Below are 17311 nucleotides of genomic sequence, written 5' to 3' on the forward strand. Positions count from 1 at the left end.
TTATTTATTTATATTTTTTTTTTAAATAGAAAGGCTGTGCACAAAGCTTCCCCTTTCAGCTGATACTCAAATGCGGCGACTTCTGGGCCGGGATGTTTGAGCAGGGCGTGACCATGCGACAGGAAGCAAAAGCAAACACATTTATCAATTTCCAGCCTTTCCCAACTCTGATGTCATGCGGAGAAAACTCGCCAGGGAGGAGGAGAGGCGTTGCCTCCGAGGGTCCTGGGGTGCAGATCCCTCCGGGCCAGCTCTGGCCACTGCAATTGCCGTGTGATTGGGTGCAGGCAAGGTCTGACCCCAGGCGCTTCCGCCAGGGGCCGTGGGGCTTTTCTGGAACCACAAGCGGCCCAGGCTCACTTGTACTTTTCCTGTTCTATTCCTTTCCTATTAGGGAAATAGGAAAGGATTTTCCTATTCTAGTCCTATCCTAATAGGATTCCTATTTTTCCCTTTTTTTTCCTCCTATTTTTCCCTTTTTTTTCCTCCTATTTTTCCCTTTTTTTCCTCCTATTTTTCCCTTTTTTTTCCTCCTATTTTTTCCCTATTTATTTTTCCCATTTATTTTTCCCTATTTATTTTCCACCCTATTTTTTCCTTTTTTCCCCTTTATTTTTCCCTATTTTCCCCTATTAATTTTTTCCCTATTATTTTCCCTATTTTTTCCCTATTTTTTTCTTTATTTTCCCCTATTATTTTTTTCCCTGTTATTTTCCCCTATTTTTCCCCTATTTTCCTTCTCCCGATTATTTTTCTTGTTTTCCTTTTCCCCATTCATTTTCCTGTTTTCCTTTTCCCCATTCGTTTTCCTGTTTTCCTTTTCCCCATTCGTTTTCCTGTTTTCCTTTTCCCCATTCGTTTCCCTATTTTCTCATTTTCCCCATTTTTTCCCCTATTTTCCTATTTCCCCTATTTCCCTTTCCCTATGGACTGTGTTCACCACTCCGCTGTCCTCCTCAAGTCCTTCGTACCCCACAGAACATCTATGGTCGACTCAGTCCCTGTAGAGCTCACTCTGCCTTAGCTGAGCCTGGACCATCTCTCCTCCCCATGCTCCCCTGTGACTTTGGTGCAGAGCCTGTTCAGATGCAAAGCTGCTCTTGCCACTGACCTTTTTGAGCTCCATGAAGGTGTACTCCATGCCGCTACAGAGGCGAATTTCATCCTCGTATCTAAGGAGAGTGAACAAAGCAGTAAGAAATTGCACGTGGTGAAAGCCTCTGGGATGCTTAAGGTTGTTTTGCTGGCCCCAAAAAGTGCTGGTACCAAAGCTTTCTGCTTTTACCATGATGTCCCACCTCCGTAATGCACCCTGCACAGCTTGTCTCTTATGTGTGGACATCTTGGACAAGCGAGAGGATAACAAGCCACCACACGCCAGCTGCTCTGTAGTAACACCATGAGCCCTTTAAGTCTGAAGAGCTCTGGAGTAGAGAGGAGGTAGCTTTAATTCTAATTTAATTTGAGGGCTAAGCAGCCTCGGGTTACTTCACATTTGCCACAGAAATTGAGAGTAGGCATGGAGAAGTGGGGTGTGGTGAGCTATTCTGTATGAAACCTAGTTTTCTGCCCAAATATTCCTAATTTTTTACCCTAAAAATTCCTCTTCTGTTTCTTTCAGGTATCCTCAGCATTTAATTTCCAGAATCTGAGAGTCTTCTCAGGGGAGAAAACTTTGGCTTGTGCAAATACTGGCCTGGTGTCATAAACTTACCCGAAATGTAGCACAATTTGTCAGGTAACACGGGACCTGGCAAAGCAATTTGTGGAAAACAGTGCCCACAGACAAGAAGGTAACAAAAACTGGAGGGAATAAGGTGGAGTCCTAATGGCTAAATATCCAGCAGAGGAACCAACCCCGCAGGTGCCTAAAACAGGTTTGATAAGGCAAGACCAGGGTAGCAAAGTCCAGGGGCAAATGCATTTTTGATGGCCAGCAGCTGTGAGAGGGTGACTTAGGGATGCCCCAACCCTCATTGGCTTTGGGATGAGCAGGGCTCCTCTTATCCCAATGTGCACGTAGCGTTTTCAGGTTGGGAATTAAACCTTTCAGTGCTGCTTAGAGATGTCACCAAATTGATGTGAGAAAGGCTGAGACCCTTGGGAATGAGGTAAAATAAATGATATATCCTAACAGAGTGCTGCTGATAAAATCAGGAATGAGAGCCATATTCAGTTGTTTGGTGGTCTGGTGCATCTTCACTCCAATTACCCTTGAGAGCCTTTTCTGCTGTTGTACAGACTTTTAGGAGTAAGAGGAGAAGGTATTGGGGACACAGCACAGGGGATCCCACTGCAGGACAAGAGGCTAAATCATGCTCAGGAACTGACCTGAAATATCAAACCCAGCTCCCTGGAGCTGTTTCTTCCTCGACAGAGGGGGCAGTGAGGGCACCTGAGAGCCATAGGCTCTACATTTAGGTTCCTCTTGAGTACCCCCATGGTGTTAAACTCGCCTTCTCCTTGCCTGCTTTAGCCCAGGTAGCGTGGCTAACGAGATTTACCTGTCTGGTTTCTCTGCTCTTTAGCTGGAATGTTAGCCATGCTGCCAGCAACTATGTACTGAGCTTAATTACAGCCTGCCACTCTTCCTTCATCCTCGTTGCGTTTCAGCCCAATCCCAGTCTGTCCCAGCCTGCCAGAGCAGCTTCGCGCATTGCCGGGCGCTGACATAATCTTGTGTATTGAGCAAACACCGCTCCTGCCTGAAAAGGAGCAGGCCCAGCCAGCCAAACGTGCTCACCACACGGCTCCGGATGGACCTGGCGGCCAGGAGATGACTCAGATGGGGATGGAGCATTCCACAAACACATTACAGCATTTATCCCTTTACAGATAATCCTCAAGCAGTCGTGCATTAAGGCGTAAATCCATCCCATCTCGATTCATGCACTTAAGATGCACTTGAGACAGGCGTCTGGTCGCCTTGGGCTCCTTCCACAGGCGGTGGAGCAAAACCAGAGGTGAACCAAATCTCAGGCAGGCTGTGTTCCTCTCTGGATGTGCCTTCAAGACTGTTTTAGGGTGAAGATACAGTGGTGGGATGGATTTGAGCCTGGTGGCGTGAAATTAAGTCACTCTTCCTCTTGTGGAGCAAGGAAATGGGGCAGGAAGCAGCTGGAAACCAACGGCAGAGGTAGAGGGGTGTTGACTGTCTGGTCTTCGGGTGGCAAGAGTTGTCTAATGCCTGGATCTCAGAAATGGGTCCCCTAAAGGCTGTAATGCCTTGTGTTTTCCTGCAGCATCTCCCCAGCGCCACAGCAGAGTAGGTCAGCACATGCAGAAATTCCCTGCCTTCCCGTTCAGATGGGTTTTTGCACATCTGGGGAGCTGAAGCAAACACTTGTGCAGATGTGCACCTCTGGCTGGTCCACCCCTATTTGGATATATTATGGTATTTGTCTTTTAGCTTGATTTCCTAAAGAAGCAGGGTTTGAGATCCTCTGCCAGCCTTCAGCTTGCTTTCCTGTCCCTTCTCTGTTCTCTGCATTTGGAGTCATTGTTCAATGGCAACCCCATTTGAGGAGGAGGAGCAATAGTCCTGTATGGTTTTTGGAAAGCAATCCCTGGATAAAAGCAGATTAATTAGGGCCTTACAGAGGAGCACTGATGGCAGATTTCACATCTTAAATGATCTGTTAGGCAGTAGCCTGCTCGGGTGGGCACTGTGTGCGTGATGTGTTATGTCTGGAGTGCTGCAGCTGGGATGAGAACATAACCAGTTATTAGCTTTTCCTCCCCCAAAAAATTTCCCTTGGGAAAAGAAACCTCCGGAGGAGTGGGAAGCCTCCAAAATTTGCATGGTGGAGGCAAGACCATTTGCTCCAGAAAAACAACTGGGCTGGGGCAGCCTTCTCGAAGGCGGCGTGCAGGACTCGACAGGGCCGGCGTGGGTTAGGACGGGCTTGGATCACTGCCTGGAGAAGGCTCAGCTGAAGCAGCCACGCTCTCCCCGTGAATCACAAACCCCTGGGAGCAGCACAGTGGATTGTCACTGTCACAGAAATCCACCTTGCGCTGGCTTTGGGTGTTAACAGCACCCAATGACCGGGTGGGTTTTGTGCTCAGGTCACCCCTTGGCAGGGTTTGTGCCTCGCAGCTCACAAATGGGAGGGAGCGGAAGGGGAAGGCTCCGCAAATGAAGGAAGAGGAGCAGGGTAATTTCTGAAGGCTGTTTTCCCAGGGCTGTGTAGTCCCACAAAGCGGGAACTCTTCTCCAGACCGATAGTTGGGCTGGTCAAAGCTGGTGCCACGCTGAGTCTCCTTATCTGGGGTGTGTGTTGGGTGTGGGGTGGGTCCTGTTCCTCTAGTCAGGGATTGAGAGGGATGTAGCATCCCTGTCACGTCTTATCCTGTTATCCAACTAGGTAGTAACTGTCCAGGAAAATCCAAAGGTAGGGGCAAACACACAGACAGTCTTTATCCTTAAGAAATCAGGCTGAAAAGTCAAGGATGTGCCAGGCGTAGGCAATTAATGAGGCAATTACTGTGAGTACAAACTGTGAGTAGATACGGGTGACTGATCTGGCATTGCTCCACTGGCCCAACCATTTTCCTCTCTGGGTTTTTTTTGGAATAAAGCAAGAAGTGTATTTTATAACTGCCACGCCGCAGTTACTTCCTTGGGGAAGTGCAAGGAAGACCAAGTGCAAGAGGGAGGACGGGTCTCAAGGTTTTTAGGACAAGGACTAAATAGCACAAAGCCACAATATATCCATAGCATGCATAGCAAAGCCAAAGCATCAGTGAGCCCAAGTCCTGTAGTGAAACCCACATCCAAATAAAGAGCAGACAGGCACCAGCTAGGAGGGATTTAGGTATTTCTAGATGCATGGGTATCACTGTGTCACTTCTTGAAGGATGCTAAGCACGGTGATCTCAGCATCGGGTCAAGAACTAAACTCTTAATTCCTATTCCTGCTCCGCCACCAGCTTGCTCTGTGAGCTCAAGTAGAACACCTCGCTGTGTCTCTGTTAATATGTCTGCTAATTGGAGCTATCAGCCCTTCTCTAATTTACAGACTCATTGAGTAGCTGGTTTAATCAAAGTCTGCAAAGATCCTTGGGCTAAATAGAGAGCACCGTTACTATTTAAGCATCACTTGGTACATCAGGTTTGGGGTATTACTGCGGCGATGTCCATCAGTACCAGCAGAGGGGCAGTCCCTCGGCATCACCGTGCTGGTTTGATGGTGCCCATACGTGGCTCTTTGCTACAAATCAGCACTGGGAGACTCCCGAGATCGTGTGTAGGCAGCTGGGTGTAACTGTAAGGGAAAGTATCTAATTGTGGATTCATCTGTGGTATGCAAATGACGCCGATAATACGAAAAGCTTTGTCTTCTTGAATGAGCCATGGCACATCTCAGATGCTCTTATCTGAAGATCTCAAAGCTCTTGGCAGAAACAGCAGTATAAGCACGTGGCAGCTGGTCCTCCCTGCACCTTTCAGCTGCCTCAGTATTTTCTGTCAAGAGGTTTTTTTTCTGGATAAAAGTCTGGCTTTTTGGTAAATGCCGAATTTTGCATTGAATGTTGTGGGGTGAAGGGGGAAAGGAAGGGATGTTTGTTAGTACTGAGCAGCCTAGATCGATAAAATGATCTGGGGAGAAAGTTCTGGCTTGTAATACTCATAGAATCATAGAATGTGTTGGGTTGGAGGGGACCTTTAAGTATCATCTAGTTCAACTCCCTGCAGTAAGCATAATAGTGTGAAGAAGAAATATTTCTCTGGTTCAGTGGCTGTCACTCCTGGTAACACAGCTCCTCAGAGCTGTCCTCTGGCCTGAGACCTTTCTCATATGCCCTGCAGTCTTTGGTATCTTGCTTTTTCTGGGTTTTCTTTCACCTCTAGTTCACAGAATCACAGAATCACAGAACGTGAGGGATTGGAAGGGACCTCCAAAGCTCATCCAGTCCAATCCCCCTGCCGGAGCAGGAACACCCAGATGAGGTTACACAGGAAGGCGTCCAGGCGGGTTTTGAATGTCTGCAGAGAAGGAGACTCCACAACCTCTCTGGGCAGCCTGGGCCAGGGCTCTGTCACCCTCACTGAGAAGAAGTTTCTTCTCACATTGAAGTGGAACCTCCTGTGTTCCAGTTTGTGTCCGTTACCCCTTGTCCTATCATTGTTTGTCACCGAGAAGAGCCTGGCTCCATCCTCGTGACACTCACCCTTTAAATATTTATAACCATGAATGAGGTCTCCCCTCAGTCTCCTCTTCTGCAAACTAAAGAGCCCCAGCTCCCTCAGCCACTCCTCACAAGGGAGATGCTCCACTCCCTCCATCATCTTTGTAGCCCTACGCTGGACTCTCTCCAGCAGTTCCTGTCCTTCTTGAACTGAGGGGCCCAGAACTGGACGCAATATTCCAGATGCGGTCTCACCAGGGCAGAGTAGAGGGGGTAGTTAATCAGGAAGAGGCAGGGATGCTAACTGCTCAAATACACATTTCTGTGCACACCAAACTAGGAGTTTGTTCCTGGAAATAGCAGATTGTCTGTGTTAAATCAGTCCCACTCAGTGCACGAGCTGAACCAATACCTTTCCACATCCCCCTCCTAATAACCATCTCAGCCAGACACCTACTTGCTTCGGAAGTTATCCATGGTGCTCAGGACCTTTGTCAGCTCTGACTCCAGGTTTTCCTGCTCGTAGTTGAGCGCCTTCATCTCTTGGTTCATTTTGCTCATGTACTGATCGTAGATGGCCCTGATGTCCGACTCAGAGTGGGAATTGTTTTGATCCTTCAGGAAGTTCCACCTTGTCGTCAGGACCTTGTTCTGCTGCTCCAAGCACTGGACCTGTGGAAGAGGTTTCAGAAACGTTAGTGACACAGTCAAAAGCAAAGGTTTTGGATAGGAGACATTGGCCTGGAGACCTTCAGAGTGGCGAGAGGCTGCTGGAGCCAGCAGAGATCTCCAGGTAAGAATGAGAAATCTGAAGATCAAGCTTGAGGATGGAGGGTTATAGGGATTTTTAGAGGTTTTACACATTGCCTACTTATTAATTTCTTGATAGAACATGTTCATGTCAAAATGAGTGAGCGTCTCTTATTAAGTCACTGAAAAATAAGAACTGTTCAGTGCTGGTCTGAACACACTGAAGTAAAGGCTAAAAATCCACCGCAGGTCATGCAGAGACATTTAGGGTGAACAAAACTCTGATTTACTACCTTGGGGTGGTACAGACAAAGGTAACTCCTCCCAGATCTGTAGGATTACACCATGGTGAAGGTTAAGTAGTGGATCAGAGTCCTGGTTTGTGTTGCAGAGCAACAAGGAGGAAGGAGCTCGCCCCCCATGTGGGGTCTGTGTGTGTGTGCATGGCTGCTTGAGAGAGGATGCACTGCATTCTCATCCACCTCATTTGATAAATCTGGCACTCTTTTTCTTCTGATATTCACAGTCCTAACAGTAATGCTCAGTGTTTACCAGTTTTTATCTTCAGAGCTCTTGGCTAACGTCAATTAATTATCTAATTGCCACCTCTCTTAGTGCTCGGGGAACAAAGCTGACCTACTCCAGTCACGTTCTGGGTGGTGATTTGTGAGTTGCCTCCAACGGCGTCCTCTGCTCTGTCATGGAGATGATTCAACACTGATACCATGCCCTGTGTGGTGTGAGCAGCGGGGTGCAGGTGCTATCAGGCCTTGACTTTCAGCTTTTACTTTAATTTTTTGTGGACCCAAATAGCATCAGTGCATTGAAGAGCTCTTGATGCACATGGTGGGAGGCCAAGTCTCACTGTTTGAGACCTAATCCTTTCTTCCCTTTATCTCAACATGTGGCTGTAGACATCCCATCAGGAGTCCAGTCTGCCTAGCTGCTTTGTCCTGGCACAAACCAGTGGCCCACTGGGTGCATGCAAAACTGAGAGCCAGAGGATGAAGCTGCAGCAGAGCCAGAAAAGGACATTGCAGGTGGCACAAAGAAGTGACCCCCGAGGCTGTTTGCTCCCTCCATCTGAGGTATCTCAGGGATGTGATAGAGCATCCCTCAGCAGGGCTGGGATCAACCTGTGGGATTGACTGTAGGGAACAGCCTCTCGTTTTAAGGCAGCTGCCCCGTTTGCTGGTGGGGTGGTAAGGAATTGAATGCATTGGCTGCTGTTCTAGGTCCATCTTTGATCCCCAAATCAAGTCTCTGTTCCTAACCTTGCTCCTAATCCTTAGCTGCTCTTCTTTGTCCCCTCCCTAACTCTTCATTTTCTTTCCTCTCCCCAAACCATACCCATCCACTGCACTGAACCACTTATATCTTGGCTTCTTAGTGTCCCTCTTAGCAGAAATTCTTCCTTGCATAGTCTTTTAACGTGAGTTTTGCAGCGGAATCACCCAGAACTGGCCACGTTTCCCAGAAAATCATGCCTAAAACCAAAAGAAGCGATCAAAGCCTGATCCTCGGAGGCCTCTATCTCTGTGCTGCTCAGCCTAAAGGTTGGTGCTCCATCACTTGGCCATTCCCTGTCTTCCACCAGGACGTATCTACAGGCTTGGGGACGAATGGCTGGAGCTACCAGGCAGAAAAGGACCTGGGGGTGCTGGTGGCAGCAGATCCCAGGAGCCAGCAATGTGCCCTGGTGGCCAAGAAGGCCAACGCCATCCTGGGCTGGATGAGAAGGGGTGGTTGTAGGGCAGAGAGGTTCTCCTGCCCCTCTGCTCTGCCCTGCTCACACCACAGCTGCAATCTTGTGTGAGCTCTGGGCCCTCAGTGCAAGAAGGACAGGAACTGCTTGGAAGAGTCCAGCAGGGCCACAAAGGGATGGAGGGAGTGGAGCATCTCCTGCTGAGGAGCGGCTGAGGGAGCTGGGGCTCTTGAGCTTGGAGCAGAGGAGCCCAGGGGTGCCCTCATCCATGTGATCAATGTGGAAAGGGCAGTGTCAGGAGGAAGGAGCCAGGCTCTGCTCTGGGATGTCCAGTGCCAGGACAAGGGGCAATGGTCCCAAGCTGGAGCACAGGAGGTTCATGTGAACCTGAGGCCAAAGTTTGTGAGTGTGAGGGTCCAGAGCATGGCCCAGGCTGCCCAGAGAGGTTGTGGAGTCTCCTTGTGTGGAGACACCCAAAGTCCTGGCCGTGTTCCTGTGTGACTGCTCTGGTGACCCTGCTCTGTGGGGGTTGCACTGGGGGAGCTTGTGAGGTCCCTTCCAACTCCTGATATTCTGTGATATCTGGATGAAAAATAGATACAGGCAGATCTGGAACAGCCTGCTGGAAAACCATCAGCAGTGAACTCCTCACATTAGTGTGGTCAATTATCTGAGGAATTAGTCGCTCAGGCTTGAGACCAGCTGAATTCCTGATTAAAAAGACAAGTTCTCTTTGAGAAGGAAGTGTCATTACTTTCCTCTGGAATGAAGGCCTGAGGCAGGTGGCTGAAGTTTGCCATTTGATGCACCACTTGAAGCTACAGCCTTCAAAGCTAAACTCAGGAGCTGCTAGCACTCAAGTCAAAGCCACCCAACGAAGGTGGAGCGTTGGTATCTTCTGTCCATCAGGCCCTGTAATGCATGCTTATCAGCAGGCCACCAGGTTGGGTTTATCAGGAAAAGCTGGAGGCTCTCACTTCTTCCATCCCTGTCTGCACGGAGCATGTGGCGTGGCTCACGTACGTGTTGTCACCGCGTGGTCTTGTCCCATCTCCCCTACTCCCGTCCTTTCTGCTGAGGTTTCTGAGCAGGGCTGGCATGCACACAAACCCCCACCTCTTGATCTGACCATCAGGACCATCGGATCACCACCCCTGGGTGACTTCCAAAACCAAGAGTTCTCCAAATTCACAGTGTAGGGGCTGCCATGCCCCTCCATGCAGGGTCCAACCACCACACGCCTGTTTGCACAGATAGATGTGGTTGGTTCACAACTATTCGGTTTGGATAGATGCTATGGGAGATGGTTTCCCCCGCCCTTCTCCTTCCCAGTGTGAATTCAGGTCCCCTTAGAGATAGAGTTAAAACGAAAAACCAACACAAATCCTGAGCCATTGCAGCTTGGCATCGAGCGCCGGTATTGTAGACAGCAGTGAAGCAATCCTAGGAGATTACCATCTGTTTACAGAGCACCAGGGCTTTGCAGAAACCTGCCTCGGCTGGATGAGTTGTTTTCCTTTGAGAAAGCCTTCTGCCTTCTCATGGATCTTAGGAGATGAAAGCGACACTTTCTTGGCTACGCACGCAACCCCTCACAATAAAAACCGCAGAGGAGGGAGGTGGGTGGGGGGTCTCCCTTGCCCACCACATTGTTGTGGAGGTGGATTTCCAGCTCTCTTTCAAAGCTGGAGAAGAATTGGAGCTGCTGCCTTAATCGGCATCACTGCCCATGGCTGTTTGTCCACTATGGGGGCCAAGGCCTGCTCTGTCTGGCCCCACATCTCTGGACCCCAATGTTGCTGTTTAGGGTCCCCGAGGGCAGCGCTGTCCGCCCTCTCCAAGGGACCCATGCGGCAAAGGAGCTGCATGGGCTGCCCGGTGCCGCTGACCACGGATGCGGCCTGGCTTCCCCTAGAGGTGATGCTAGCCCTTGTGAAAACAGATAGCGCTGAAGGAGTAACTAATTGGGTAATTAGCTTAATATTCAGAGTCTGGCAATGGTTAGCTGAAGGCCTTGATAAGTCTCCTTATCAAAGAGACACTGGTTAGTGTCTGCTTCCCCACCACCGTGGTCCTCAGCAGCTCCCCTTACCTTCTCAATGAGGGTCACAAACTGGTTGTTAAGCGACTTGATGTCCTCTGTCTCCTGCTGCCGCATGGCTTGGAAGTCGGGGTCGATGTCGAGGTGCACGGGGGTCAGGAGTCTCCCGTCGATGGAGAAGGAGGGGTAAGAGGAGCACTGGTATCCACCATCTCCGTAGCCATTGCTGGCCAAGCTGTTGGGACTGCAGCGGCCCAGGCGATCCGGGGACGAGCTGGCTGCTCTTCCTCTGCTCATCTTCCCTGCCACCTCCCAGGAGGAGAGGGAGCCACTGGAGAAGGCTGAGCAGGGGTTAGTCATGCTCGGCTCGAGGCTCTGCAGCTCCAAGGGAGGGGAAGGGAGGGAATAGGGAGAGGAATTAAATAAAAAAAAAAAAAAAAGAGATGAAGTTTTCTTGCTCCTGCTGCCTCAAAGGGAAGGAGAGTAGTGGCACGGTGAGGAGTTTGGTCGGCTTAATTCCTGTCTCCTCAGCTCGTGGGTTGGCTAATGAATTACAAGCACCTGTTCTCCTATGTTCATTAAACGGAGGAGGGTGTAACCGTTGATGTAATCCAGATCAACCTGTTGGCTTTTTATTTTTTTTTTCTTCTCTCCCTCCTCTCTCTGTACCCTCCTTTCTTCAGGAGCTTGTTTGTGTGGTGAGGGCATCAGCACTCGCAGCAAAAACAAATCACTGGCAGGTAATTTGCTGGGCCACAAGCGGCTGCTTTTCTCATCCTTAAATGGTGAAGAAAGCGATCAGAGGCTGCAGCAGGCGCGGGGAGGACGGCTCCGAGCGTGGCTGCTGTGCTCATATTTGGTGCGTGGGGCCTGGGTTCAACCCATGGCTGGTTTCCAGCCAAAATTTGCTGGGAAGAATGGTGATTTTTTCCTTTTTCTTTGGGGTTTTTTTTGGTCGGTTTTTTTTTTTGTGGATGGAGGAGTGTTTAAAATCATAAAGAAATAGCCTGAATTGGCCAAGGGTAGAAGTTTGGAAATGCATCCCAAGCTCATCATGATTAGAGGTGCTCGTGGTCTTCCTTTGACCACACAGGCACATCACAGCAGGTTCTGGTGCTCTGAGTGTTTTAGGTCTGATTTTGAGACCCCTTGGCTATGGGGACCACGAGTCCTGAGGTTATTCAGTCATTACTCTTGCAGCAATGGAGTCCTTCAAAGCCTCTAGACACCAAGTTGGGTCTCCAAAGCGCCCAAGTCCACCTTTAGCCACCACACTCCTTGAAAACCCTTTAAAAACTGGCACTGGAGACACCAGAAACCACTGTGTTTTAATGAATTCTAGGCTGCTACGGTGGCACGCCCTTAAATACCTGTTTGGACCTGGGTATAAATCAATGCTGGACATGGCTTTCTTGAAAGCATTTTCCTCCTTTAACTCAGTTTCTCGTGTGAAAAGTCAAGACAGAAGCGCACCCATTTCTGCCTCTTTTTGTCTGTTCTCAAGCAAAGGAACCAACTTCTCCGGCCAAAATTGTGAATTCCCATTTTGTGGGAAAGCTGCTGTTTTCCAGTCTGGTTCTGCCCAATTTTGGAAGACAAGCTGAGAATTTCCCTGGCAAGTGAAGGGAAGGAAAGCTTGGATGCGGCGCAGACCTGCTTCAACAAGTAACGTCTGTGATGATGTAGTGGTTTCTGTCTTAAGAAGGACTTCAGAAGGAAGATGACCCCTTCCAGTAGGGTTAACCTTTCCTTTAAGCATAGTTTCAGTATTTTGCCAAAACCCATGTGCTCTCCCGTGGCATATCCATCTCACCAAAACACCAGGGAAAATGTTTCCCCTGATGAACCATTCGAACACCAAGTCCCTCACTCAACGGATCCTTGTCGGGACTTCACGGTTTAATCCTGATGGTTTATTTTAAGGATGAAAGCAACATTTCAGGCTGGGAGATGACAGAGCTCGTGGCTCTTGCAAGGTGAGATGAGATGATCTGGCTCATTGTGGGCTGCTCGTTTGTGGCTTTGTGGTTGCAGGCACATCAGTGTTCCCGATTAGCATCAGGTCATGGGGTCACCTGGCAGGTTTTTGGCTTCTTCTGGTACCGAGGACGATTGGGATCACTCCCTAGGAATGATCCCTCTGAGGGAAGGACACAGAGGTGAAATGAGGCCGGTTCAATTTAATAGTGGCTGGGAGCAGTGTGGTGCAGGTGGGATACTGCACGATTATATTTTGCAAGATCCCAGGTCATCACATCAGCAACCACATCTGCCTGAGCATCAATCCCTACTCCTTTCTCCTCTAACTATCAATTCTTTCTCCCCCTCACTTTCTTTTTTGTCTTGATATGGAGTTTCTAACACTAGATCCAGCCAGTGAGCATATCCAGTTTGGCTGAAATGGCATCTCCCAATGCCGTATGGCACAAACAAGCCCTCTTGGTGATCAGATCTAATTTAAACGTGTTGCTTGGTGCCTTTTGAGTCCTGGTTCCTGGATAGCACTGTGTGCTGTGTCCCACATCCTCTCCATTTGGTGCTGGAGGCAGGGACAGAGTCATTTTACCAAAGAAAGATGCAGTTTAACAATTGACCTCCATTTAATGCATGGGAAAGGCAGGGTGGAAAGTGCTTTTTTAGTAGAGGGCCACTTGAATCTGAGATGAGCTTTTCAAAGTCCTGCTTCCCTCCAGAAGGATGGGGATGATTTGCAATAACCCTCGAAGGAAAATATTTGCAAGTGGTCCTCTCTGGTGGCAGAAGACCTTGCAGAGAGAGAATTAAGCTGCTTTCTAACCTCTCCTTTTTGGGTGCCAAGGCTGAAGCTCCTGCTGGGTGGAGGGGCAAGGTGGGGATCCAAAGGTGAATGATCATAGGATCACAGCACGGTTTGGGTGGGAAGGGACCTTAAAGCTGACCCAGCCCAGCCCTGCAGTGAGCAGGGACATCTTGAACCAGCTCAGGGTGCTCAGACCCCACCAAGCCTGGCCTTGAACATCTCCAGGGATGGGGCCTGCAGCACCTCTGGGCAACCTGGGCCAGTGCTCGACCACCTCATGGGGAGCAGCTTTTTCCTCAGATCCAGCCTAAATCTGCCCTTTTCCAGTTTAAAACCATCCCCCCTCGTCCTGTTGCTCCATAGTGAACAGCTCTGCCCCAGTTTCTCACAGGCCCCTTGCAGGTCCTGGAAGGTCACTCTAAGGTCCCTCCACAGCCTCCTCTCCTCTCCTCTCCTCTCCTCTCCTCTCCTCTCCTCTCCTCCAGGCTGAACACCCCCAACTCTCTCAGCTGTCCCCAGAGCAGAGCTGCTCCAGCCCTCAGCATCTCCATGGCCTCCTCTGGTCCCTCAATGTCCTTTTTGTGCTGGGGACTCCAGAGCTGGACACTGCTCCAGGTGGGGTCTGCCCAGAGCAGAGCAGAGGGGCAGAATCCCCCCCTGGCCCCGCTGCTGTGGATGCAGCCCAGGATGGGGTTGGTTTTGGGCTGCAGATGCACAGTGGTGGCTCATGTCCAGCTTCTCATCCCCAGCACCCCCAGGTCCTTTTCCTCAGGGCTGCTCTCTATCACATCATCTCCTGTGTCCTGTATTGATGATGAGGGTTGCCCTGACCCAGGTCCTCCCTGCCCTTGGCCTTGTTGAACCCAATGAGGTTCTCCTGGACCCACTTCTCCCTTGTCCAGGTCCCTCTGGATGCCATCCTGTCTGTCTCGCACATCAACCTCACCACCCAGCTTGGTTTGGTATCCACTTGGTATGCACTGCTGCTCATGCCCATGGGTCTTAGAGGGGCCTTAATTTCAGTCTCACCGGGGCATTGCTCCATGATGATGCCCAGTGGCCTGATGCTGCAATGCTACTGCTCTTTGGTATCAGAGGTGCCCATAGCAGTGCAGAAACCTGTCACTCCACGTGTATGGAGAAGGGTGGGCTGCTTTACACAGTGACAGGGTTGTTTTTCACACAGCTGCATGTTTCTCTTCCTTGCTGCAGGTTTCTCTTCCTCGCTGTCTTCCCTGCCCTGTGGGAGAGGCCATGCTGAGTCAGGGTGTTTCTCCCCTTCCTGCCGATCTTCTCGATGCTCCTCCTCAGCCAGGTATTTGGTTCAATTTGGAATGGGCCGGTCTCCAAAATCGGGCTTTGAGATTTGGCGCCAGCCTTCTTGGCTACGCAGCGAAACAAGCTGAAAAAGAATGGGGACAAGAGGAAGGTGGAGAAGGCTCTGGAGGATGCGATGAAGGGTCCAGACACAACCTAAACTGCTGTGTCCTCTACTCCCATAGTGTTGCTGCCTGTGTTCTTGTAGCCTGGTCTCCTGATCCATTTGGAAGGAGTCACAGAATCACAGAATCCCAGAACGTGAGGGATTGGAAGGGACCTCAAAAGCTCATCCAGTCCAATCCCCCTGCCGGAGCAGGAACACCCAGATGAGGTTGCACAGGAAGGCGTCCAGGCGGGTTTTGAATGTCTGCAGAGAAGGAGACTCCACAACCTCTCTGGTCCAGTGCTCTGTCACCCTCACTGAGAAGAAGTTTCTTCTCAAATTTAAGTGGAACCTCCTGTGTCATCACCATCCAAAGATGCTGAGTGGTCCTAGGACCTCCCATTCTGGATTTGTTTGGAGCATGGCAATGCCTTGCTTTGAGTTTGCAGTGTGGTTGTTCAGTAGATTGAGGCTTGGGGTGCCTTAAACCTTCACAGGATGTTTTTTGGGGGTCCTTAAACCTTTGCCGAAAAATCTAGAGAGTCTTGTCACCCTTCCCTTGATACATGGAGATTTATTCCAGCCATCTGGAAAATCAACTTTTAGGGTCATTGGCTCAATAGATATATGCATAGCAGACTAATTTATTTATCAAGGTTCCGTAAGTAATTGCTGTTTATTAAGTATGAAACATAAACAAGGAATCAGCGTTTGCCCCAAGGAATCTGAATGATGAAGGTTAAGCAAGACAGCGACTGGGCTGAGGGATGCAGAGAGCCACGGAGGTAATGAGTGGGTCAGCAGGACTTATTTAAGCTTCATGAGGCACGCGAGGAGCGTCTGGAGGGGGAAACTGTGTGTGTTGAGCTGAGTGACGCATTGCAGGGGAATGAATGGCTGATATTGTGGCCACAGGTAGGACAAGACAGAGCAGCTGCAGGTTCCTGGTTCCAGAAATCCAGGTTCAGTCTACCGAGTTCACTTCAGGTTTAAAGAGAAAATAAGAAGAGGGCCTGTTTTGTTAAATGTTTGTTTTGCTTTTGTTAAATTTGGCTGCCGGCCTTCAGCCTGTAACAGGAGAGGCATTCACTTGCTTTGTGGTGTAGAATCACAGCATGGTTTGAGTGGGAAGGGACCTTAAAGATCATCTGGTCCAACCCCCCATGTGCAGGGACACCTCCACCAACCCCGTCCAGCCTGGCCTTGGGCACTGCCAGGGAGGGGACACCCACAGCTTCTCTGGGCAACCTGGGACAGGGCCTCACCACCCTCAAAATGATGAATTTCTTCCTAATATCCAGTCTAAATCTCCCCTCTTCCAGTTTAAAACCACCCCCCTCGTCCTATTGCTCCATAGTGAACAGCTCTGCCCCAGGTTTCTTACAAGCCCCTTTCAGGTCCTGGCAAGGTTGCTCTAAGGTCCCCCCGCAGCCTTCTCTTCTCTTCTCTTCTCCAGGCTGAACACCCCCAGCTCTCTCAGCTGTCCCCAGAGCAGAGCTGCTCCAGCCCCTCAGCATCTCCATGGCCTCCTCTGGACCTGCTCGGGGTCACAGCCCAGCACCGCTGCCCAGAGCTGGGTTTGTGGTGAGAGGCTTTGATAGCAGAGACGCCTGAGCTCAGCTCCATTTCTCAGCCCATCTCTGCAGTGCCCAGTGGAGATGGGAAGGTGCTGGGGTGGACTGGAGGCCTGCCTGGACTGGTGCTGTGGTGGGATGGCCAGGGACACGCCAGTGACCACAGGGCTGCATGGTAATTTGGGCACGCATGTGGTTTGCTATCGCTCTCCTTGGCTGACCCTTCCCAGCCCTGGGGGACAGTGGGTGAGCACAGAGGGACGCGCTGCAGGTCCATGCTGGGATTGGGATACGGTGGCTGGGGACAGGAGAATTTCACCCCAAACTGTGGACCCTGGTTTGGGGATATCTCTGCAGCCTCCCCTAGCTCCACTCCGTCTCTGCTCTCCTTCTTTCTCACTTTTATTCCATGCTCTTCTAGCGTCCCATTTCCACCCTCATCTCCTTTTATTCCTTTACATGTTACCCAGCGCCATCTGCATCCCCCTCCTCCTGCCAGCTCCCTTCCCTCCTTAATGCTTTTGAATTTTTAGGTGAAACAGCGAGGAGCTAGAACTCTGCCATCAAAATCGCTTCACCCCCCAAAACCAGACGTCACTCGCAAAGAATTTACAGCAGGGTTTGGAAGGCAGGATGGGACGTGCCCACATCTGCTTCACGCTCAGGAAGGTTTCCAACCCATCTGCTGCCCTTCTGCTCACGTAGTTTCCAGGAAATTTCAGGTATTGTAAAAAAGAGAGACTTAATGAAGCGGTGGTGACATCATTTGTGCCTCCTGGGGTGCTGGGTGCTGCAGGCTCTTCCCTTTTCCCACTGTAGGAAGGGGATGGGTGACAGCGGCCGGGGCTGAGGCTGGAGGGGGCTGCGGGGGGAGCATCTGCCCCGGGCAGCCACATCCTCTCATCTC

The 17311-nt window shown here is 50.2% G+C and overlaps 1 protein-coding gene across 1 annotated transcript in view; it reads right to left on the reverse strand.

Moving 5' to 3' along the window:
• The window catches only part of LOC104540394 (keratin, type II cytoskeletal 80-like), a gene marked incomplete at its 3' end in the record, with an annotated part of 11511 nt that extends 523 nt beyond the window's left edge, over positions 1–10988 (reverse strand). Inside the window, exons 1-3 of the mRNA XM_010184199.1 lie at positions 10680–10988; positions 6590–6804; positions 1112–1172 (exon numbers count right to left, since the gene is read on the reverse strand). Coding sequence (XP_010182501.1) covers positions 1112–1172; positions 6590–6804; positions 10680–10988 — 585 coding nt within the window. The remainder of the gene's footprint in view (positions 1–1111; positions 1173–6589; positions 6805–10679) is intronic.
• Between the last annotated feature and the right edge of the window lie 6323 nt (positions 10989–17311).

This window comes from Mesitornis unicolor, unplaced genomic scaffold (assembly GCF_000695765.1).
Source record: "Mesitornis unicolor isolate BGI_N332 unplaced genomic scaffold, ASM69576v1 scaffold15695, whole genome shotgun sequence".
NCBI classification, from domain to species: Eukaryota; Metazoa; Chordata; class Aves; order Mesitornithiformes; family Mesitornithidae; genus Mesitornis; species Mesitornis unicolor.